Source organism: Rhodamnia argentea, chromosome 1, assembly GCF_020921035.1.
Source record: "Rhodamnia argentea isolate NSW1041297 chromosome 1, ASM2092103v1, whole genome shotgun sequence".
Lineage (NCBI taxonomy): Eukaryota > Viridiplantae > Streptophyta > Magnoliopsida > Myrtales > Myrtaceae > Rhodamnia > Rhodamnia argentea.
This window is the reverse complement of record NC_063150.1, coordinates 26505643-26527833: the sequence shown is the minus strand read 5'-3', so window position 1 is coordinate 26527833 and position 22191 is coordinate 26505643. Positions and strand designations below refer to the sequence as shown.

General features: G+C 40.1%; 3 protein-coding genes and 1 long non-coding RNA gene across 4 annotated transcripts; 2 read left to right on the top strand and 2 right to left on the bottom strand.

Annotated features, from left to right (window-relative positions):
* The first annotated feature begins 7020 nt into the window (after nt 1-7020).
* LOC115753682 lies at nt 7021-11872 on the top strand. The gene is made up of 11 exons (XM_030692401.2): nt 7021-7316; nt 7551-7649; nt 7741-7895; nt 7981-8074; nt 9083-9153; nt 9231-9337; nt 9638-9759; nt 10024-10112; nt 10540-10599; nt 11058-11162; nt 11338-11872. The coding sequence occupies exons 1-11, from the start codon at nt 7133-7135 to the stop codon at nt 11452-11454; spliced, it is 1203 nt and encodes a 400-aa protein (XP_030548261.1). The 5' UTR covers nt 7021-7132; the 3' UTR covers nt 11455-11872.
* A 3561-nt stretch (nt 11873-15433) lies between these two features.
* On the top strand, nt 15434-17969 carry LOC115753672 (CASP-like protein 1D1). Its single transcript, XM_030692388.2, has 3 exons — nt 15434-15908; nt 17167-17293; nt 17534-17969. The coding sequence occupies exons 1-3, from the start codon at nt 15664-15666 to the stop codon at nt 17756-17758; spliced, it is 597 nt and encodes a 198-aa protein (XP_030548248.1). The 5' UTR covers nt 15434-15663; the 3' UTR covers nt 17759-17969.
* LOC125316658 lies at nt 15926-21511 on the bottom strand. Its single transcript, XR_007199757.1, has 3 exons — nt 21501-21511; nt 18081-18086; nt 15926-16132 (listed from the first exon to the last, which is right to left on the bottom strand). It is a non-coding gene; the product is annotated as an uncharacterized LOC125316658 (long non-coding RNA).
* Nucleotides 19423-21096, bottom strand: LOC115753669 (divinyl chlorophyllide a 8-vinyl-reductase, chloroplastic). The gene has a single exon (XM_030692379.2). The coding sequence runs from the start codon at nt 20883-20885 to the stop codon at nt 19629-19631; it is 1257 nt and encodes a 418-aa protein (XP_030548239.2). The 5' UTR covers nt 20886-21096; the 3' UTR covers nt 19423-19628.
* Nucleotides 21512-22191: the final 680 nt, after the last annotated feature.

Here is a 22191-nt window from a genome sequence, read left to right as displayed (position 1 = left end):
GTGAGAAAAGAAAATGAAGAAAAATATCCACATCAATGCCAGCCATGCCACATATGACAACGACGTCCATATCGGTGAATTTCCGGTCAAAATTGGTCGGATTCAATTAACGTAAATGCAAAAAGTTTAGGACTAAATTGGCAATGCAAAAGGTTTAGGACTGAATTGGCATCAATAAAAGGTTTAGGACTGAATTGGCATCAACAAAAGATTTAGGACTGAATTATATTACCAATGCAATAGGTTTAGGACTTTTTTGACATTTTTCCCGCTATTCATTTGATGGGTTGAAATAAAAATGAAGTATCCAAAATTACCAAAAAAATCATAAACCTATTGCAATTGTGCCAATTCAGTTCTATTTTTTTTTTTTTTTGGCCAATTGAATATTAAAACATTTTGTAATTGTGTCAATTCGGTGCATTTTGCTTACTAGCGCTAATGTGGCAAATATATGATAATAGTTTAATACTTTTATAATTTTTAAATTATTTTTATTTTATTTTTTTGTGTTCTTTTTTCTTTTCTTTTCTTTTCTTGGTTTAGGACCGGCAGGAGGCCACCGGCGAGGCTCACAGCCCTCGCCCGGATGGTGGTGTTTGCTGGATTCATATCCTGCAGATGTCGTTTCGTTAACTCGTGGCGAAGTGCAAGTATGAGCAGCCCGCTCTAGGGTTCCATTCTTTACAGCTGAATCATCATCTGCAGTGCCCTCCACAGCGATCTGACCTGCTCTTTTCTTCAGGAGTTCTTTGAACAGGATAGCTGAGAGAGTGATGGCAGCAACTGTCACCATACAGGGCAACCACGATTACTCAAAACATTTTGTAGAGTCGGCAACGAGAAGGATTTAAGTTTGATATACAGGCGAATAGTGGAACAGCAGAGATGAGAGGTAGCACTTATGATCAGTATGGAGCAAGTACAAGAAGCTAAGGCTGTTTCAAAACTCAAGGAGTGAATGGGCAAGTGTTGTGACACTATTTGTTTCCCCCTCGGAATGCCTTTTAAGTTGATAACATTCAACTGCAATTTCATAAAAGCTTCTCAAAGAATATTCTGTCGAAATTGGAAAAGGCCACTGTCCTTCATCTGGCACTTCCTAAACAATGTTCACAATTAGCAACATCTCACGAGCTGTGATGCATAAGTTGGTCTCCAAGACCAACCAAGCACATGCGCTTCGATTGAACATTGCCTCTTCTCAGATCTCAAGAACAAAAATCGTCCCTTTCTAAGTTTGGTTCCGTAGATTTGGCCCTCCACTCTTCTTTTTGAGTTTATATGTATACGTTAGAGTAATTAAATCTTAAACCACGCTTTTATATAATAGCTTAAGTTTTTAGAACAGTTGGTTGTGGTCCTATCAAATCTTTCATGATATCAGAGCTGGAAATCCTCTAATATAGGCAAAACTACTTGCCTAAGTTCGACCAAAAATTGAATCTCAAGGGGAGAACGTGCATGTGTTCCCATCTTACATAGCACAATGCCGAGTTCTCTTGTTAAAAAGAAAAGTACGCACTCTCCATTGTCTTCCAAAGCTAAACTAAAGCTGCATTGTATAACGTTCATCAGCAATTTCCCGGATGCTTCCCATATAATTCTATATCAATAATTTATTCATGGTGTTAGGCACATGGCAACATCGTCGGCATCTCAAAAAAAAAAAAAAAAGATGTTCACATGGAATTATTTTTAGAGTCTTGATTGACCAAGAGTCATTTTTAGGGTATTGTTTTCGGACTTTCTAGCATTTGAATGACAGAAAACTACTCAAGCAATGAAAAATGTTTTCCCATAGGCTGAAAGATACAAGTTTAGACTGAGGAAAACGATTTTTCTCTTTAGCGAGAAGGAAATTGTTTCCCTCAAACCAATATGTTGATCTTACAAGGCGCATTTGGATTTCGTTTGTTTCATAGACAATGAATGATGTTATCAGCATTTTTCCAGAAATAATGATATTCGACGAGAAAAGGATGAAAATGGACTTACAACATATAATTAAGCTTAGAAAAAGTTAAATCCTGGTGAACAATGCCACTTTTCATGATTTATGAATGATCTCTAATTTCTCTAGAAATACATTCAGCTTCAATACTCGAAACAACACAAATTCAGCTTGGACGCAATCAGAACTAAGTTAGTATTGTGAGGATACAGGCTATTGCAATAGTCCTAATATTAGAAGTAATCACCCGTTGGGCATGCTTCGTAGGTCCCATTCTTTAGGGCTCCGACTTCGCCGAGATTGGCCTTCCACTCGCTAATGGTTCCATGGTTGTATTGCCTCTTGTTTTCGTGCTCGAGGAAGGCCTGTCCATACCCGCCCGTTTGGTACCTGATTCGCCGGAATTTCTTTCACAATGAAATACCTTTTATCAAAAGTAGTTCTTTGATTTTTAAATGTGTGAGAAGGGTACTGTGGCGATTCCGGACCGGGGTGATCCACAAAAACAAGAAATCAATGAACAAAACCTTACTAAAATTTTACAAACATAAATCGAACCGGAGTTTAACTTGACAAAAAGGCTTGGAAAGTACAATTTTTTACAAATGAACCAATGTAAACAAGCTTTTACAAAGTTTGACTCAACAACAAGGCCTAAGAACGCTTCAACACTATACTGGAGTTTGACTCAACGTCAGAATGTCTAGGATAAAAATAAACGCCAGAGCTTGACTTGACGACGAGAACCCGAAAGTTTCAATATTTGCAATTTTTCATGAAATGCTTGACCACGTCCTTGGGCAGTTATTTCTACCGTATATAATGGTCATGTAACCTTCGATAACCCTCTTATGCCTTGCAGCAACTCGAACCTTCTCTTTTTTGGCCTTTTATCAGTCACTTCTACGTCTCTCACTCAATACGATTCCCAAGCAGGTCTTCATGCGGCAGTATAGGGGCTCATATAAAAGTGGATGGTCATCCTTCCGCCGGATGTCAATAATCAAAATCAATCAGTTTATATATTACGAGAAACTTGCTTTGTGAAGTAGTTCTACACCTAATGCAATATAAACGCTGTTATAACCTGCTTTATATATGTAGGAATGACTAGCACATTGTAGGTATATCACAAGTTAGCTGCATATTACAGTGTTTACTTTCAAATATTTATGATAGTAGAAATCCTTTTATAACCTAATTTATATGTGTAGTAATGACTAGCATATTGTATGTGTACTACAAATTCTTGACGGCGTACCTCAACAGATGTTTCAAATTCTTGGCAGCATCACATGCTTTTGGCGTTGGAATCCACAACTATTTCAATTTCATCGTCGTATTGCGAGGACTGGACACGTGCCATCGTCGACAGGGCCACGAGCATCTTCCATAGGTTGATAACTATATGATAGTCCCCACGTGCCATACTCGTGTCCTACCCACGCTCTAGTATTTGCCTTGACTTATTCTCTCTTGCCACAAGCACGTGTGTCGATGGACAAACTTTTTTTCGTCTCAGCAGTACCAAACCTCGTAAGGCCCCACGTCGTAGAAAACGGGCATGATCTTGCCCTTGGTTTTCTTGCACTCTAGCATGAGACCAACTCCTTGAGACACCTTCCCTAAAGGCATAAGTTGTTTTGAGAAGATGGGTATGGAGATACTTGACTGTTTGATTGTTTGGAGAAGCTCTGGGCCAATCTCTTCCCCAATGCACATCTCTTCATCATCTCTGTAAGCACAGATTCCCGCTTACATCAGGCTGATATAAAGGAAGTTGGTAATACCTGCTAAATTGTCCGGTTCTCTAAAGCTCAAGAACACCTCGTAGTCAAAAAAATCCTGATGAAACCGTCATTTCCTGAATTCTTTTCGAGTGTATATGCATGTAGCCGGGTCTACTGTTCCATTGTTTGCAGCTGCTTCATTTTTAAGTAGCATCATCTTTGGTGATTCCTACTCAAAGTCTTCTCCTGGAGAAATCCTTGAAAAGATGAGCAGAAAATCACCAGATATGACCAATTAGAAGCTAGTTTGCTACACACGCTGAATCGCTGATACTGTTTCAATAGAATATTGCAACGTTAGTTGATTGTGACAAAGTCAACAATGCACAGTATACACACTGCGTTCTTTTCCAATGTAGTCTTGTGTTTTTAAGCATCTAATGCATAATACGAGGCTCATCAGCGATTTCATGGATGATCCCAATATAATTCTTTTTTGAAAATCTGCTCGCGGTGATTGTGAATCCCTTCTATCCGGGGACGAATGGACACAAAACATCAGCTTCCTGTGCAATTAATCTATCAAAATTAGGACAGGCACATGGTAACATTGTTAGGCATCTCAAAGATGAAGATGCCCACATTGAATGATTCCGAAAAAAGTAATAGCACTAGGCTCCAAGCTCATAGACTACGCTTAAGAAAAACAAATGGCTCCTCTCATATCTAAGCACGAAATTTGTTTCTTTCTGATGTTGGTTCTGGATATGTGCGGCCCTCCACTTCCCTAGAAACTAACAACCTCAATTTTCTCTGCCAAGAGTTGCAGACATGTAAGACCATTAGTCTACAAGAATTCCATGCAGAATAAAATACCTTTGTAATGGCAATTGCAATGGCATTAACTACTATTTATTTGTTATCTAGGTTACGCCGGAATGACCTATGAATACAAGTAACTTAATGTTCCATACTCTTATTTTTTTGCATTTTGGGCCACGAGAGTTATTTGTTTCCATCTCTATCCTTCTACCGATAAGAGCTATAGGTATTTATTCAGATTTCGTTGTCTCACTATCTGTTGACAAGGTACACTGCTATTATCTCAAGTTTAGCTCCACGTTTAAATTGCATTTGCACAAGGGTATTTTTCTAGTACTTCAAATCTAGCCTCCATGACTCTGATTATGATTTGATCACCTTATGTGATTCAAGGATCCTTTTATTTTCAACTCCTCCTTCTGACAGAGTGTAAAACCGCGAGGTGACAGCAATTCGAGGAGTGATATATAGGAATACTGATCATCTCTTCAACCCCAATGCACACTATTAAATCCTATACATTTCGACCGAGGCTCCAACCCTTGAGTCTGTTCTCTGTTCGACAATTCTTGGCGCCGAGAACGGAACTGCATCACTGTAATTTTAAGTAACTAAGGCATAAAAGGCTGCGATCCTGCTTCTTCGATTCAGTTGCTCCTCGCTACTTCTCCAGTTGCTAAACGAGCGGCAACTTCCTGCACAGAAACATAGTTCTGTCAACTTTGGGAAGAGTTAACCATCTCAATCAGAAAACAAGCTCAAACAGTCAGTCCGAGATGTTTGCACTTCTTGGTCTTCTCGTCAATGTTCAAATGCATAGTAAATGTATCAAAATCAAGGGAAAAGGACGGGTTGTGTGGATTAGCGTGGCCTCGAGACATATGTCTCGGAACCTGCACGCGTGATCTTATGATCCTGAATACACGTCGCTATTGTCAGAACTCAGCAGCAAAATTCTCAGTAAAAGATTCATTCAAGTACCTCATCAGGAGCAGAGTCATTTTCCTTCTCCCTCAATTCCTCTGCCTTTGCCAGTCCAGTTGCATTCTTCTCTTCCACCACCGCTTCACCGTGCTCGCCCTCCTTGACCGGTTCATGCCGGGGAGAGTAGTACTCGGAGGAGAGCCCCTCAGACAAGATCCCTTCCAGCAATTCCTCGTCAGAGAAGTAATGAACCGGTGAGTCATGGGATATTAATCTCCCGGGCTCTGGCTCTGCCTCTTCCTCTTCCTCTTCTACTACTGGTTCCATCTCCGGCACTAGCTCCTGCTCCAGCTCGACCCCATTTTCTTCCTCCACATGCTTCTCTTCCTCCCCGTTTTCATCCTTGGCTTTTGTTTCTTCTTCGCCGTTGTCTTCTTCTTGTTCCGGCTCATGATGTTCTCTTATGTCCTTGACATCAGCTGCAGCTCCCGGATCCTGGCTCACCTCATGGTTGATTTCTTGCAGCACAAGTAATGCCGTTGCATTCCCAATTGCTTCCATCTGAGGAACTTTTCGTGCTACTCCTTTGTTCTCCTCAAGATTGGCGCTTGAACTCCTGCTTTTGGTAATGGTGTTTTCGGTGGCAACAGCATGCTTCGACTTCCGGCAACCCATTTTCGTTGTAGAAAGGACTGTCGATCGAAAGGAATTAGATCGAAGGATTGATTCTCTCTCCCTTTATGCGTTATTGTAATGAAGTTTCGGCTTTTGTTTTCTTATGTCTGTTGGAGTTTTTGATTTGCTTAAGCGGGTTTGTTTTTCTTTTTGCTTAAGCGGTTTGCTCAGCGGTTGACAAAAAGGGAGGAGTTTTTCTTTCTGTTGTGGATTGAGGGTGGAGAGGAGACAGTTGCAGCTTCAGTTAAAAATTGGGGGGGGGAATATTTCCCTTTGAATCTAGAAAACGACAGTGCGCTTCTTATTATCGGTGAAAAACTTACTTAAGATGCGTAAAACTATTCGTATAATGACCGTTTTCACCTCTCTTTTTAACAATTAACATTCGCGTACATCCCTAAGCAAAACCTAATAACGAAAAGGCCAAGTTGTCCGTTCTTGAAGCTCGTTCTAACCTCTCGCTCCACTTTTGGGTGATTTAATTTTCCTGGTTTTTAGCGTTTTTTCGATTGGCGTAAATATTTAGGATTTGGTGACGGATATCATTGCAGGGGAAATGATATTTCGTTTCACAGATAGGAACATGAGACTAATTGATGCGAGAGTGCAAAGTGATCTATATTCAATATTTGCAAAATCGAAAATATGTGACGAGCCGTCGGGCAAAAAAAGTTAGACTTGTTTTTGATATTTTCCCGAGATCAATCTATCTCGTAAACCGATATTTTTATATGGTCATCAAACGTGGAATTGTTTACACATAATCGTGTCGGAAATTACATTTATATTAATGAAAATGGAAAGGATTAATTATTTTGCTAAAAAAAAAATTAAGCATTTCTAAACATTTAAGAATTTCGCAGTTCCACACCGTAAGTGGCCGTGGACGCTGCCGCAGGAGAACATTACCGCATTTCTTCTCCCTCCTCGAAAAACCCTGAGCAGCCAAAAACCTCGCTCGGCAACGACGGGGAACCTTCGGGCTCGAGAACTCGTCGGCGGCTCGTGATTCGACCGCGTCGAAGCTATGCAGGCCGCCTCCAGAGCTCGCAGGCTCTGCCGCATTCTCAAACCTCCGGTTCATCTCGGCTCGGCTGGATTCATCCCTCCGAATGACTACCGAGTCGTGGAATGTGCCCAGATTTGCGCGCAAGCATGTCGAAGTCAGAGCTCCTCCTTCTCCTCTACTGCTCACTCCCTCGGTTTCGCAGGTAGGGTGCTTCTCGTCCGTCAATATTTTGTTTGTTGCTGCTGAGGAATTTCAACGTGGATTGTAGATTTTTCGTTTGATAATTGGGGAAGAAGTCTGAGGAACTCGTTCGAGTGCTTCATGTTCTTAAATGTCAGTTCTGGGTTGAATTAGTTTGTTGACTCGTTGATACAAAGCGGAGCTGCATTTCTCTTGGCAGTAATAGGTTTTGACGTGATTTCGATGAAATTCACAGGGCCCGATCATGGCGGTAGATTGCGTGCAGCCCCTTATTCAATAATTTCGAGTTCGCCATATTCTTCTGAAGCAAGTGCTGAAAAGGAGGAACCCACAGGTTATTCCTCTTTTTCCATCAAAAGACAATATGTGTCTTGACAAATTGTGTAGTTCTTTCTCTGATATCTGGTTCTTGTTATGTTATGCAGAGACCGTGAAGGAGATGCATGATAAAATTCTTGAATCCGTTAATACGAAAAGAACAATGGCTCCAAACGCATGGACATGGTCGATGATTGAAAATTGCAAAAACAGAGAGGATATTAAGCTTCTCTTTGATGTCTTGCAGAACCTACGCAGATTTGTCCGTTGACTTCTTGCTCCATTAGAGAAGTAAAGTTTTAATCTTTTAACAGTTTATAATGAACCTTTCTTTTTTTTCATTGCAGAGGTTGTCGAATCTTCGAATTCATGAGAATTTTAACTGCAACCTTTGTCGGGAAGTCACAAAAGCATGTGTGCGGGCAAGGGCTCTTGACTTTGGTAAGCATGATCTACACAAGTTATGTGCCAAGTTCACAAATTTTGTATTTTACTAATATCTTTACCTGATTTCTCTTGCGCATTCGATTGGTGCTACTTGTTAACCCTATCGTTACCACAGTCATTTTATTGCATGTTGTCTGTTCTCAAAAGACCTTTTTACCTCGGGCCTGTCACGCTTGGAGAACATATTCAGTTGCTTATGAGAACTTTTGACCACCCCACTGCTAGCAAGTTGCACTTTTGTGTTTGTTTTTTTTTTTCCTTGCTGCGTCAATTATGTAAACCAGAATTTTGTCGTACACAGATGCAACACGTCTATTAAGCACATGGATGGAAATAACATGACACATATAACATCTTCAAGAATTAGTTTTTCAAATGTGAAAATGTTGAACCACATTCAATTTAAAGTACATATAACATAGTTAAATGTGTATAAACGTGCCCTGTGTGAGTAACATGTTAACTTGCTCGACATGCTTCAATGTGTTTAAATGGTTAAAAGGGTCAATGATGACAGGCTTTTTTTTTTTTTTTTTATGCACAAACTTGTTAGCTTGTTTATGACTCGGACATTATTAAGCTCAATCCAACGTAATATGTGTCAAGCACTTATTTTGTAAATGTGTCTTTCTGCACATTGATGGCTATATAAGACTGATTTCTTGAATGAAACCTCCAGTTCTGGTTATTGAATTCAATGTTGAGCTCAGCAAAGAGCATTCACTTTGTGCAGACGTGTTTTTATAACTGATAGCTTCAGTAGTTATCAGTTCGAGTTGATTCTAGTAATTAAGTTCCTCATAATTTTCAAGAAAAATAAATCAAATCAAACTGCAGTTCCATAGTGTTGCTCATGTCAGGAGATTGCAGCAATTAATTGTCACTGGAAGTACATGATATATTCAGAATCTATATCTGTAAATCCTTATTTAGGCTAAGAATTTGAATTGCATGGTGCACGTAGTCCGTGATGATAGAAACTAAGGGTTGACAAAATTGTAGGGAAGAAGGCCTTGTGGAAGCATAATGTCTATGGATTGACCCCTACAATTGGCTCTGCAAACCATTTATTGGTAAAGATAAAGTGATTCTTTTTTCTGTTTGTTTTATTTACACATTTCTTCTGCTAACTTGGGGTATTAAAATGCAGCAATATGCTAAAGAGCACAAAGATGCTACCCTCATGCAGGAAGTTATGAGGCTTTTGAAGAAGAATAACTTGCCGTTGCAACCCAGCACGGCCGATATTGTTTTCAGGTTCACTTCCATGTTGTTTTTCCTGGTTCCATGATGTTTATCCCGAGAATTATGTTATTTTCATGTAGTAAGCCATTAAAGCACTTAAATTTTCCTTACCAAAAAAAAAAAAAAAGCACTTAAATTTTTGTGAAATATACTACGTGGTTATCAAGCAATTTATCCAGTTTATAAGTGTCTTTGATATATGAATAAAATCAACTTGTTTTTATTTTAACCATTTTGTCTGCATTGCTACCCTCAATCTAATAGTTTACTCATGTTATTTGACGTCTTTATTTCTGTGGAAAAATTTTGCAGCATTTGTTATGATACAGACAACTGGGGGTTGCTCACAAAGTACTCGACTAGATTTATCAAGGATGGAGTGAAATTGCATAGAGCTGCATTTGATATCTGGATGGATTTTGCAGCAAAAGTAGGTGAGATACGCTCGTTCTGTATCCCTTTGCTGCTCTCACACCCTTGTCCCTCAGCATTTTTTGTTTTCAATTTCTTCCCACGAATAGTTTTCTCATCCAGGTCCAAGCCACTACAATGACTTCTTTCTCTCCCTAAACAAATAGACAAAAGGTAGAAAGAAAAAGAATTTTGCTACACTTTTACTCTCAACGACTTTCTTTATTTGTTCTGAGATTATGCCTCTTTATCCTTTTTGGTGGTTTGATGGAAATTACCCTTTTTAGGAGACGTTGAATCCCTATGGAAAATTGAGAAGTTAAGATCTGAGTCCATGAAGCAGCACACCGTGGGCAGTGGGTTCTCATGTGCGAAGGTATTTTGCAAGCACAAACTGTTGATAATATCAGACTCTGAAAGAACTAGGTATTCTTGCATTACAAAATCTGATAATGGGAAAACAGTATTATTGCGTTAGATCAGGATAAAGTTCTTGGTAAACCAGGTGAGGTCTATTGGCCAAAAAGAGTGAGAGTTAATGCTTGAATAAACCAAATTTTGGCTCACATTCTGGGACATGAAGCACCTTTGGGCTTGAAAATATTCATCGTCAACACACAAAGGTGTTCGACCAAAAAAAACAAAAAACATACATACACAAAGGAGATATGACTACTTTTTCCCCTATTTGGAAGCATCTATTTTGGCTTTTAGCACTCCTATGCGAGATTAAAAATTTTACCGAATGTCATTTACTTGTTTGGTGGTGAACTAAATGGTTTTATATCCAATTTTTTGGGCAGGGATTTCTACTTGAAGGCAAACCTGAGGAGGCTGCTACAGTCATTCAAGTCTTGAATCAGGTGCTTCTCACTTTTCACAGCAACTATAGCTATTATTAATATGCTCTCCACCTGGCATGATACACTAGCTCAAGGACTTGCTATCCTAATTTACCTCTGCCTTTGAACGAGTCCTTGTCCCAAAAAAAAGAATTGTCCTTTGATTTTCCATATCCTGTCATTGAGTAAAGCAATTACTGGAAGACAGACGGAATTGTCCCCCATATTGTGCTCTATAAAATCACTGTGACAGATGGTCTCCTTGAGGGGGACTGGGTAATTTGTTTCATATTCGGTGCTTGCTGTACTGTTTGATTAAAATTACACAAGTGAGTTCCAGGGATCCTAATAGCAAGTTTGAAAGATCATCTGAGACTCCTCCTGAATTGGATATAGTCGGAAATACACCTATGTAGGCTCTGTTTGTTCAGATGTCACTTCTTAGGTCTCATGTTGTGAATACCTTGGATTGATGCTAGAGTTTACCTGATGCGAAGAGGTCCAGCATTATGGTTGAACTTCAAAAGCTTGTCAGCGAGTGGCCTTTCGAGGTTATCAAACGGAAGAAAGAAGATGAACGCAAGGTACTTCCTTTGACTTGATATCGATATCACTTTGGGTAGAAGTAGAAATATTGCTTGTTTGTAGTTATATATTGCTTTGGTAATGTTTTCCCAATCATTCCTGTTGCTGGATGTATATAAGCTGCATTTAACTATCTCCAAATTTTTACAACCTCGCTTCTTTTCGCTCATGTAGGCTTTGGCTGCTGCTCTCAAGTCTGATATCCCCGCCATGGTTAGTTCCTTATTAAACACAGGCTTGGAGGTGAAAGTTAATATGGAAGAACTAACCATCGAAGGCGCCCTATGTTAGAGCATAACAGAATTGGAGATTGAATGCAGTAGCTGCAGATCCGTCTCCTATGTGGACCGTTAAGGTTGCCATGTTGGTCTCGGCCAATTTCACTGCGAAGCAAGAGTAAGTGCGGCAATCACATCTCGAGCAACAAGCATCTGAAGTTCTCTTGTGAAGGTCCCTGGGCCATTAGAAGATCTGCTTCCTCTTGATTTGAATGTTATCTATCATTCCTGTACTTTCAGATGATGATTTCGCTTCTTTCCCCAAAAATCTAAGTTTATTGGAGAGCATTTGTGCGTCATCAACAATTGAATTCTGAGAAGAATCCTCAGATTACTAGCTTTTGCAGAGAGGATCTTTTGGCACCCGGATTTTTAGATGAACCAAATGGCAGTTCAGAGACGAGACAATAAATAAGGTGGTCCTTGCATTTTCAATCTGGTTTCGCACCTAGGGGCTGCATGATAACACTTCTACTTCTGGATTTCTCTGCCAGAAGTCAATCTGGCAGGGAAATCCGTTTGGTAAAAACCTTGCCGAAGTAGAAATTTATTTGGTAAAAAAATTGACTTATGATAGGATTTTTAACTTCCGGTAAGATTTTTGGCCAACTTTGAGAAGCAAATTTTTTTTACTTCTCCACCTTAGAATCACTTCTTCGATCACACCGACCTCCACCGACCACCGCCGCCGGTCGCCGCCGGCCGGTCGTCGAAGATTTTGTTAATAATATTCTAAAAGTAGAAATTTTCAATCATGATTAAACGAATTTTTCTGATTAGAAGTCAATATGAAGTAAAAGTAGAAAAATCAGCTTCTGCTTTGAAGGAGAAGTTGAAAAATTAACTTCCGGTCGGAAGTTGATTTCCGGCAGAGAAGTGTTACCATGCGCCCTCCTAGTCTATTACATTTCTGACAGAATTTCACTGTCCAAAATTAAGAGAGTGCCTTGAATCCCGACTCGTTTGATGACGGTATACAGCGACTGTATACAGCGACCGTCATCGCTTCTAGATTTTATCGGATTGAATCGTCCGATCATGGTGCCAAAGATCCAGCACCTACATGCATCCCTTGTTACACAAGTGGAACTATTAGAGATGGCTTTGGTACCCACATGCGGGCATGCAATTTGTGTCTATAAGGCGTACACGATGTAATTACAGTTTGTGGACTAATCGCGTGCAAGTTTCAACGCATTTAATACACGAATCGATTCCACTTGGACTTGACCAGCTGATGACGATCGTTATCGCTGTTTCTATCAAATGACTGTTAGATGGGAGGCAAGTGTTTGTGGTGCTATGTCGCCCAAGTGATAGAATCTTTCTTATTCCTTTTTTTAATGCTTGTTGTCCCGGCATGAAACATCATAGTCTAATTCGTTGCTTGTGCCTACATAAGGTTTTTGATCCCGTTCGTCAGAAATCGAATTTGGAAGAAAACTAGAGGACTTCAAGAAACTTCCCCTTGTTTGACACGGGAAACGACGGAAAGGAGAAGGAAATATCACCTGTGTCTTTCTTCAGTTGTTTCTGATCTGTAGTGGTCCTCGATCCGGCCTGTCAAGATAATATCAAGAACCCCCGATGATGTATTTTACATAATTGTTTGCTTGTTGAGTAAGTTATCGACTGTCATTAGATGTTTACCAATATTTATCAAAAAAAAAATTATGCCTATTATGGCTATAAAATTATTGTAAACACTCGAATTAAGTAACCGCTTTAAGTACGGATTTACTTGACGTTTTCTTGAGCGGTATTTTACCTACTCTACATTCAACCGCTTTCGCCGAAAATCCACATCGACACTTGCAAGTTACATACTTTAACGTCAATAGCATGAGATTTTGTGAGATCAAAAGCGCAGCAAGTGATTTAGTTTAGGAGTGCATCGCCCGGTCCCCGTATGGAATCGAGGACCGGACCAAGAATCCCAGTCCTCAAATTTTTAGGACCAGATCGGGATTAGGCCGGCCCTAGAACGGCGGTCCGATCTCGTCCCAGTGGAACCGCTAAACACAGCTACTTATAGAAATCTAGCCCTTAGATCTATATTAACAATTTCCAATATTAACCATCCAATCTAATAAAATATACACACAACCATCGTACAGCTATCACATAAGTACTTATAATGAAGAAAAACACTTAAAACAACTAAAACAGGATTATGCTCCTATATCATCCTTCTCGAGTTGGAAAGAATCAAGCTCAAAGTGGGATTACATTTGTACTTCACTGAATCTAAGTGCAAACAAAATAATGGATTTGCGTAATATAGTCAAGACAAAATACGATTGGAGACGGCATATCAACAAACACGATTAGAGGCTATGTTGTGAAGGCGAGATGTGAGTGTTGAGCGAGAGGAAATGAGTGAGTGCTAAGTAAAAGATGAAAAAATTAGATTAACTAATTTTTCAAAAATTTCTAATCTCTCTCTCTCTCTCTCTCTCTCTCTCTCTCTCTATATATATATTCTAGGCAATCCAGTCTAGTCCCATCCACCATGGAATTGGGGACCGGACCACCCGCTCAAGGATCGGACCAACTCGGCCAGTCCAATTCAGGTCTGGTCTAATTTATTTATCTCTAATGTAATTGTTGCTTCCTCGTAAAGAATAGGTAGAGATATGTACGTTAGCGGCAACTAAGCAATCTTACTCAATTAATTAATAACCCACTAAGCTCGTGGGTCAAATTGCGCATTGAATATCAAACAAAAGCCAGCAATTATTGTGACATGACATGGCCCTCAATATGTCAATCAATCATCCTAAATTTGTAGACTTTCATCTCACAAATTGCTTCAGTAATCTCTCTCTCTCTCTCTCAGCACAAAATTTGGATAAAAATATATTTTTTTGGGTCAAAAAAATTTGGATAAGATCATGAGATGAATAATGATCTTACAAGGCCAACTAAGGTGGTTCATTAAGGGTGAGTGGACAACCGCAACAAGCACGAAAGCCTCACACGACACCGTGAAGCACAACAAAGAAAATCTCTCCATATCATTTTTGATTCAATGTCAAAAGCTGCTTAGTGAAGAGACTAATATGTGTTCCCAAAAAAAAAAAAAAAAAGGAAGAGACAAATAACTTACGTTATCCTTTGACGTTTTAATGAATGAGAAGTTTCGTTTTGACAAAAAAAAAAAAAAAAGAGAGAGATTAATATTCTCCCACCAAAAAAAAAAAAAAAGAGACTAATATTCCATCAAAATGATAATTAGAAAAATCCTCAAATATGAACATCTCTAAAACCATTCGGATAGCGATGAAAGAAAATAGAGTGTGTCAAATCTCTTAAGATAGTTACCTGAGAATCCTAGAATCCTTGACCAACGGGAATATAAATCACGTCGTAATCTTGCAAGTCGTGACATCCCTCTTCTTTAACATCATACGATTGTTCATGAGATGTTCCAATATAAAGTATACACAGCACAAAAAGAAGAAGAAGAAGAGATTATACGCACTGGAATCTATTCTCATTTAAGGTGTTTCTAACCCCAGTTGTATGCCAACACGTCGGCTATTATCGAAATCCCGGACTTGTGTCGATTCGAATCAAATTCGGGGTAAACCTTCGAGTCACAACACCATGCCAAACTACAAAACTAGGAATCATCTCTACCGTAGAAAGCTATCGGAATACAACACCTGATCATAGATCAAAGAGATTTATTGAACCGAAGTTTACATACCAGATTGCGATATCGGGCGAAAGTTCGTCGGGACGAGAACATACGTCATCGCTCCTGCAGCCTTCTCGAATTCCACGGACCATACGTGATACCCTTCTATTTGGCCCATGACAGTATCCTCTGGTGATCATGTTAACTGAATCCTGAACTAAGTTGCGGTTAATTGCGTGCATCCACGCCTCTCTTTGTCTCATCAATCGTCCCGAGTCGACCTTTCCAACACGGTGATGTATACACGAGCACAGAATATGGCAGCAAACCAAACGGATCACCATTCAAATGCGTAGCCATCCAATTTGGCCTTGCGTACATCTAACTCCAACCCATCAAAATCATTCCCCGTTTCACGAACTTTTTCAACCCAAAAAATGACTAATTAATTCAACCGAACGAATAAATTTGAAGAACCGACTCAGTCTCCCTCCTCCTTCCATATATACAATCGACCGACCAACCAACTCTTCCGGCCATAACCACATACTAGAGCCCAACTTGCACCTAGAGCCAACCATGTCGACCGAGGAGAAAGTACCCGACCCCGAGGGGGCGAAGCCTGCTGCCGAGGAGCCCCCGCCGCCGTCGAAAGGTCCAAACTTGTTCACGGCGGACGTGGTTCTTCGAGGGTTGCTGTTTGCTTCCACGGTGACGGCAATCGTGGTCTTGGTCACTAGCAACCAAACGGAAGAAACTTCTGTTCCGGGAGTACCGTTCCCGGTGCCTGTCGAGGCTAAGTTCAACAACTCTCCTGCTTTCGTGTAAGTCACTGGTTACTATTCAATGGCTCTGCTCGTTACTCTTTTTGCTACTCTATCTCTTCCTTGCCTAGTGAAAAGATGCTAAACCCGGTTCGATATACTGCGTGAGAGCCTGCTCGAACCAATCCCTTCCGTCGAGGTCGAGATTGAACTTCATTTCAATCATACCTCTCTCCGTCTTGCTTGAAAAAGTTAGTAGTTTCTGCCCATTTTGAAGTTAGCTTCTTATTTTTTTTGAACTTTTAGAGCTAATTTTGCGTCGGTATTGGGTGGTCTTGAGACTTCCTCGTCCAAAGAACTAGCTCAAAAAATTGAGACTTTTTCGCTCGCACTTATAGATCGACTCTCAATCCCTTCCATAACATTATGTAAAATAACTCCAACAACAAGTTCTGTCATTTCCACGAAATCCATATTGGATGATCTCTTTCAAATTTATGTTTAAATCTCTCATCGATGTTATCATGTGTTATTTTCCTATGTGCCTGTGCTTAAATTCTAAGTTCTGTTTCCAGTTTGGTGAAGAAGTGTCATGTATGAGGGAAGGTCTTGAAGAGCATCTTCCTGCAACTTTGGCAGGAAAACGAGGATATTATAGGTCAAACGAATTATGATTAGCCTTGATTTATTAAGTTCGAATGTCAATCTATCTACAAAGTTGTATTAGTTTCTGGAAGCAGAGACAAATTTATATGCCTGGAAATTGCAGTGACCATGCCAAAGAAAGGTAAATAATTGAAACTTCACTGTCCAAACATAGGACAAAATCAGAAACTTACTTGATTAGCAGCTAGACCTCAATTCCATGTCCAGCGACAGTTTTGACGTGGCCTGCTAATCTCGAGGTGCCTTACACAGACAAATTACATCAGTTGCAACAACGATAATTGATGTACCAGACAAGATGTCAACTTAACTAAAAAGAAAAAAAAGGAAGACATTAAATCAATCCCTCTCACATATTCATGAAGCAAGTAATTTTACGAACTTGATATCTTCCTTTTCTTTCGATGTAACTGATAAAATTAGTTATACTATCTTTTCGACGGCGTAAAACTTGGTTAACTCGAAAAAAATTGCACGAACTTCATGTTATTTCCGATATGATTAATTATGTTCGCCACGGAACCATCCTAGAACAGAATGTTTTTTTTTTTTTTTTGCAGGAAAGCTTATTCGCCTTTTGTCCTCGAATAATAATCAAGCTTTCCACTAATTAATTTCACTTTTCTTTAACAATAGTTAATGTTTGTTGCAGATACTTTTTAGTGGCCCTCTCAGTGGCTTGCCTCTACAGCATCATCACAGCCCTCGCATCCATCTCGGTCGTCTTGAAGCCAGACTTCTCAGCCAGCTTCCTCCTCTTCTTTGTGCTCTGGGATGTGGTGAGCTCTCAATCACCAAACTTTAGCAAACCTTTTTGAGTAAATGTACAATTTTTTTCCTTTTTGTTCAGTTTCCGGAATGGACCGTGCTTTTTTAGCGGCCCGGGAGCACGAACGTTTCATAACTCATGAGCAAGCTAGAAATTTGTTTGGATTCTGCATAACTTTTCGAGAGGAATGTCATGGAAAACACAAAGTCTCTCACTGACATCGATCAAAATTGTGTTGGGAATTGCCCAGGTGATGCTGGGAATAATGGCCTCAGCAATAGGGACAGCAGGAGGGGTTGGATACATAGCGCTGAAGGGGAACAGCCATGTGCGTTGGGCCAAGATTTGCCACGTCTACGACAAGTTCTGCCAGCACATTGGAGCATCCGTTGCAGTGTCGTTCCTTGCTGCTTTTGTTCTCATCCTCCTCATCACCCTTTCCATCGTCTCTCTGCACAAGAAGATCCCACAATAGAAGAAATGTCACACTTTTGAGAGTGTGACTTTGGCTTGGCTATTTACGATCCCCCCCTGTGAAAATGTTGTCTATGTTTTGTACCTCAAGTACAGGTAGATAGATCATAGATGTGTTCTGCTTGTGGATAAGAAACGTATCATCTGTCCTCTGTATTGTCACTGCATATGTCTTGTTCTGGAATTTATAGTGACATGCCGTCTTTTTCTTACCATGGACATTCGTGAGATACTGTTCGCGACACGTAGAGGGTTCTAACAATCTATCTACATTTCAGTTCGTCTCAAATTTCACGAGACAAGTGGTCCATGAAGAGGAGAACATTTTGCTGGGTGCTATACATCAAAATATTTAAAACCTAAGGAATTAACCAGGACCAAAGTGATTGGTTTTTGAGGCCCTATACGAAGCATGGAGTAGCAAAGAAACGCAAAACAGGTTGACCGGTTTGACCGAGAACCATCGTTCTTTGACTCTTTATGTCTAAGAAGAACTATATTTAATGATATGAAATTATTTTCTTGGAGAAGAGACTGGCCAAAAGCTATGCAATTGATTCAGCAAGAAGTGCGCATTACAAACTCCTCTTCCACGGAAGGTCCTCATTCTGAAGTAACAAGAATGGCATTTACATGACACAAAGCTCAACAAGGAGAAACCCATTGAAAAGGTATCCTCATTCAAGTCTATCGGTTCGTTTAGCACCTAGATATTAGCTTTGCAGCCAAATCATCCTGTTTTGGCTTTTTTAACCATTTTTTTTCCCCAGTATGCCGCCTTCCAAATTTCCCCTTTCGACTCAGGTTGGCATATAAACCATACTAACAAAGAGATACAATCAGTGATCAACCCACATAAGCAACAAGAGTATGCTTTGGGACTTGTTATGGCATCACATTCACATATTCTAGTTCTGACCTAACTCCTATGCCTAGGAACTGCAGGTGGACATGGTCTTGAAGAATTCCTAAAATCTGGAACACGTCCAAATCTTTTCATTCAGGTCTAAATTCAATATATGACATGTAGCAAGAACAACAAGTTTTTAGCTAGCAGCATCAAGATGGGCATCAGACTCCCACAAGTACCTTGATGCTCCCCAAGAGACTTCCTGCAAAGACTTTGGGTTGCCTAGAAGTGTCCACTGCAAATAAAATGTCAGAATCAGCTATTCACTGAATGAGCCTGGGTGACAACATGAACATTAAAATAACAAGGATATAAAAGAAAACCATCCATACAAAATATTATTTACCAAAGACAACCGCATTATGAAACCCAAATGTCCTCTTGTATTAGCGAGCCATTTCTGTCTTCTCATGTTTCCTTTTTCTCTTCTAATGCATCTCAAACCAATCTCAAAACCGAAAATTGTTCCTCCAGGACCACGTCAAAAAGTACCTTCAGGAATTGTAGCTATCCAAAGGGAACACGACGAGAATACAGAAGGCCTCAACAATTCAACAGGCAAGGATTGACAAAGCAGTAATAATTAGTCAAGGGCATTTGATATTCTGATTTTCTCACTTTAATGAGTTTTCTACTGCCAGCATATGTTTCTGCCATCGGACCATATCTTTGATACAAATTATTACTCTTCAAATCATTTCTAACATCTAAGCCATAATTCTACGCAATGTGGTGAACACAGTGCATGAGGCATCAATAACTTCAAAGTTGTGAATAACAGAATTTGTCAATTATCAGTAAGAATCAATTGTTACATACATACCTTACTCACAGATTATACATATGCCCAATCACTTTCCGGGTAAGGATCCACAACTTTAGGTGAGAAATGGTTACAAAACTGAAGCTGCCTAACCCAATTACTGGTAATTGAATCCATTTCCTTCACAGCACCAAGCATTCAAATAATTGTCTGCTCCCCCAACTCTTGACCTGCCATTCCTTCCCGAAGAACCTTCTCAAAGAACTCTTCCAATGTGTCCTTCCCATAGCTAGGCGTTTGATCAGAACTGTACTCCCCTGTCTCGGGATCGAGAATCAACATACTCTCCGCAGCATAGTACCGTCCAATCTTCCCAAACTCGGCTGCATCTTCCAATCCTGGAAAAATCTTAACCAAGAAATCCAGGACACCGATCGCAAAGTCCATAATCTCAATCGGCACTTTCAAGAACTTGGGCTCCTTCCCCAAAAGTCTAAACAAAATCTCCCCTTGCTCGAGAGGCGTCAAAGCCTTCCCTGGCCCGCCAATCGGTAAAATCTGGTTTATCTTGTCTTCACTCAACACGCAGTCTGCAATGAAAGAAGCTAAATCCGGCTCACTAATTGGCTTACAAGCACACAACTTCCCGTCCCCAAACATGACATAAGGCTTTCCATCCTTCACCAACTCAACCTGACCCCCCAAGCTCTTGAAAAATGCCGTTGGTCTCACAATGCTATATGTGAACTTATCGTCCTCTTCGGCTTCTTTCACCAATTCGGCCTCGAACTTCAGCTTCGCCCGCTGAAACTCAAGAAGGGGCTTTTGCACGCAAATAGCAGAAAGCAACACGAAATGCACAGCTCCGAATTTCCGACCGGCAAGAAGGCTATTTCTCGTGGCCTCGTAATCAATTTTCCAAGAATCCTTCACTCCGCCAGACCGACTAGCGAGGCACGATACCACGACATCAATATCACATCCCAAGCCCTCCACAGACTTCTCCAAGGTCTCCAAGTCCGTCACATCCGAAAAGCACACATTAGCCTCTTTCAAATCGTTCAATGTCTCATCCTTACTGTTCCTACCCCTGATCCCACTTCTCTCTCTGGCAACTGCTATGGCATTGAACCCTCTCTTCACCAACTCTCTCACTACGAATTTCCCAATATACCCAGTTGAGCCCACGACCAAAACGTTTATATCTTTGGGGGTTTTGTTCCTGAAAGAGGAGGGTGATGTTTCAGCCGCTGCTGCTGCCGAAGCAGTAATTGGGTTGAGTCTTTCTCGGCCGAACTTAAAGATGGAAGGCGAGTACACATGCGAGACTGAAAACGCACGAGTGCTTGAGCTCACCTGAATTGGGCTGATGAATTGAGAAGAGAAACGCCTTCTCAAGGCTTCGTACTTTGTGGGTCGAATACTGAATGCATTGGATGACAACGAAAGGGACATTTTTTTTCTTCTCGGAACTTCAAATAGCCTCAGTTGAAGCACAACGGCCAAGAACGGGTCGAGCTTCACTGAAGCATTTCTGGAGGGAAAGGAGTGCGCTTGAGGTCGAGATGGTGTTTCATCGTCGTTATGAAAATTGGGTTGGCGAAATCGAGACAAAATCTAAAATGATAGGCGGACATGCATCGCCGAGAGCATGGAGGACCGCTGGACAGTGGATGAAGAGTTAAGAGTTTCTAAAGTTCGGATACTGCAATCCAGTACCCCTAAGCCTTCAGAATTACCACTTTGCCCCCAATCGCTTTGTCATTTCATTATCAAGGACATTAGTCCTAAATCTTTTTGCAATATTTCCAAATTTAGTCCATTCAGTCAATTTTGACCGGAAATCACCGCCGGCCATCCTACGTGACACGGCTGGAGCTAACGTAGATATTATTTAATAATTTAAAATAATTTTTAAAAAAATTATGTTTTTTCGTTCTTTTTTTGGCTAGCAATGGTTAGCCGGCCCTTGTTCGTGGCTGTGAAAGCCCTAGTCAAGGCCATGACCTCGCCTAGGGCCATCACAGCCTCGCCGGCCATGCACACGGCCACGAAAGATTAGGCGATGACCGGCTAGCCCTTGCCCAATGAATGGCAAGGGATGCTAGCGACCCTCGCAGGCCAAAGTGAAAAATAAAAAGAATTAAAAAAATTATTTTTAAAATACAGATTAAAAAATTCCACGGCTGAACTAATAGATTAAAAAAGTCCAATCACACCACATGGGATAGCTAGTGTCTATGCCAGAGATTTTCTACCAAAATTAATTAGATAGACTAAACTATTACCAATGTAAAGGGATTTAAAACTTAATTTATCCAATTGAAGGATTTAGGACTGAACTAATATCAATGGAATAGATTCAGCACTTTTTTTTTGGAAAATAACACAAATGGTTCTTGAACTTTGATCCAATGTGCAATGTAGTTCCCGAACTTTTAATTTGATCAATTTAGTCTTTGAACTTTAATCTAATATATAATGTGGTCCCTGAACTTTTAATAATCCCTGAAATTTTGAAATATGTTTAACTTAGTCCATGAACTGTAAAAAGATGTTTAATGTTATCATTCCATTGATTTAAATTTAGAAACTAAGTTGAATATGTTCCAAAAGTTATGGACTTTATTGGTCAAGTTAAAAGTTCAATGACCATATTGCACATTGGGTTAAAGTTTCGGGACCATATTAATTAAATTAAAAGTTCATGAACTATATTACATATTATGTCAAAGTTTATGGACCGTCATTTTGCATTTCT

Bases quoted from the DNA above. Each gene is read 5' to 3' on its own strand.
- LOC115753669 (XM_030692379.2), bottom strand. From the start codon at position 20,885: ATGTCCCTTTCGTTGTCATCCAATGCATTCAGTATTCGACCCACAAAG.
- LOC115753672 (XM_030692388.2), top strand. From the start codon at position 15,664: ATGTCGACCGAGGAGAAAGTACCCGACCCCGAGGGGGCGAAGCCTGCT. The intron at 15,909-17,166 runs GTAAGTCACTGG...TGTTTGTTGCAG, and splicing joins AACAACTCTCCTGCTTTCGT to ATACTTTTTAGTGGCCCTCT. The intron at 17,294-17,533 runs GTGAGCTCTCAA...GGAATTGCCCAG, and splicing joins TCTTTGTGCTCTGGGATGTG to GTGATGCTGGGAATAATGGC.
- LOC115753682 (XM_030692401.2), top strand. From the start codon at position 7,133: ATGCAGGCCGCCTCCAGAGCTCGCAGGCTCTGCCGCATTCTCAAACCT. The intron at 10,113-10,539 runs GTATTTTGCAAG...TTTTTTGGGCAG, and splicing joins GTGGGTTCTCATGTGCGAAG to GGATTTCTACTTGAAGGCAA. The intron at 11,163-11,337 runs GTACTTCCTTTG...TCGCTCATGTAG, and splicing joins AGAAAGAAGATGAACGCAAG to GCTTTGGCTGCTGCTCTCAA.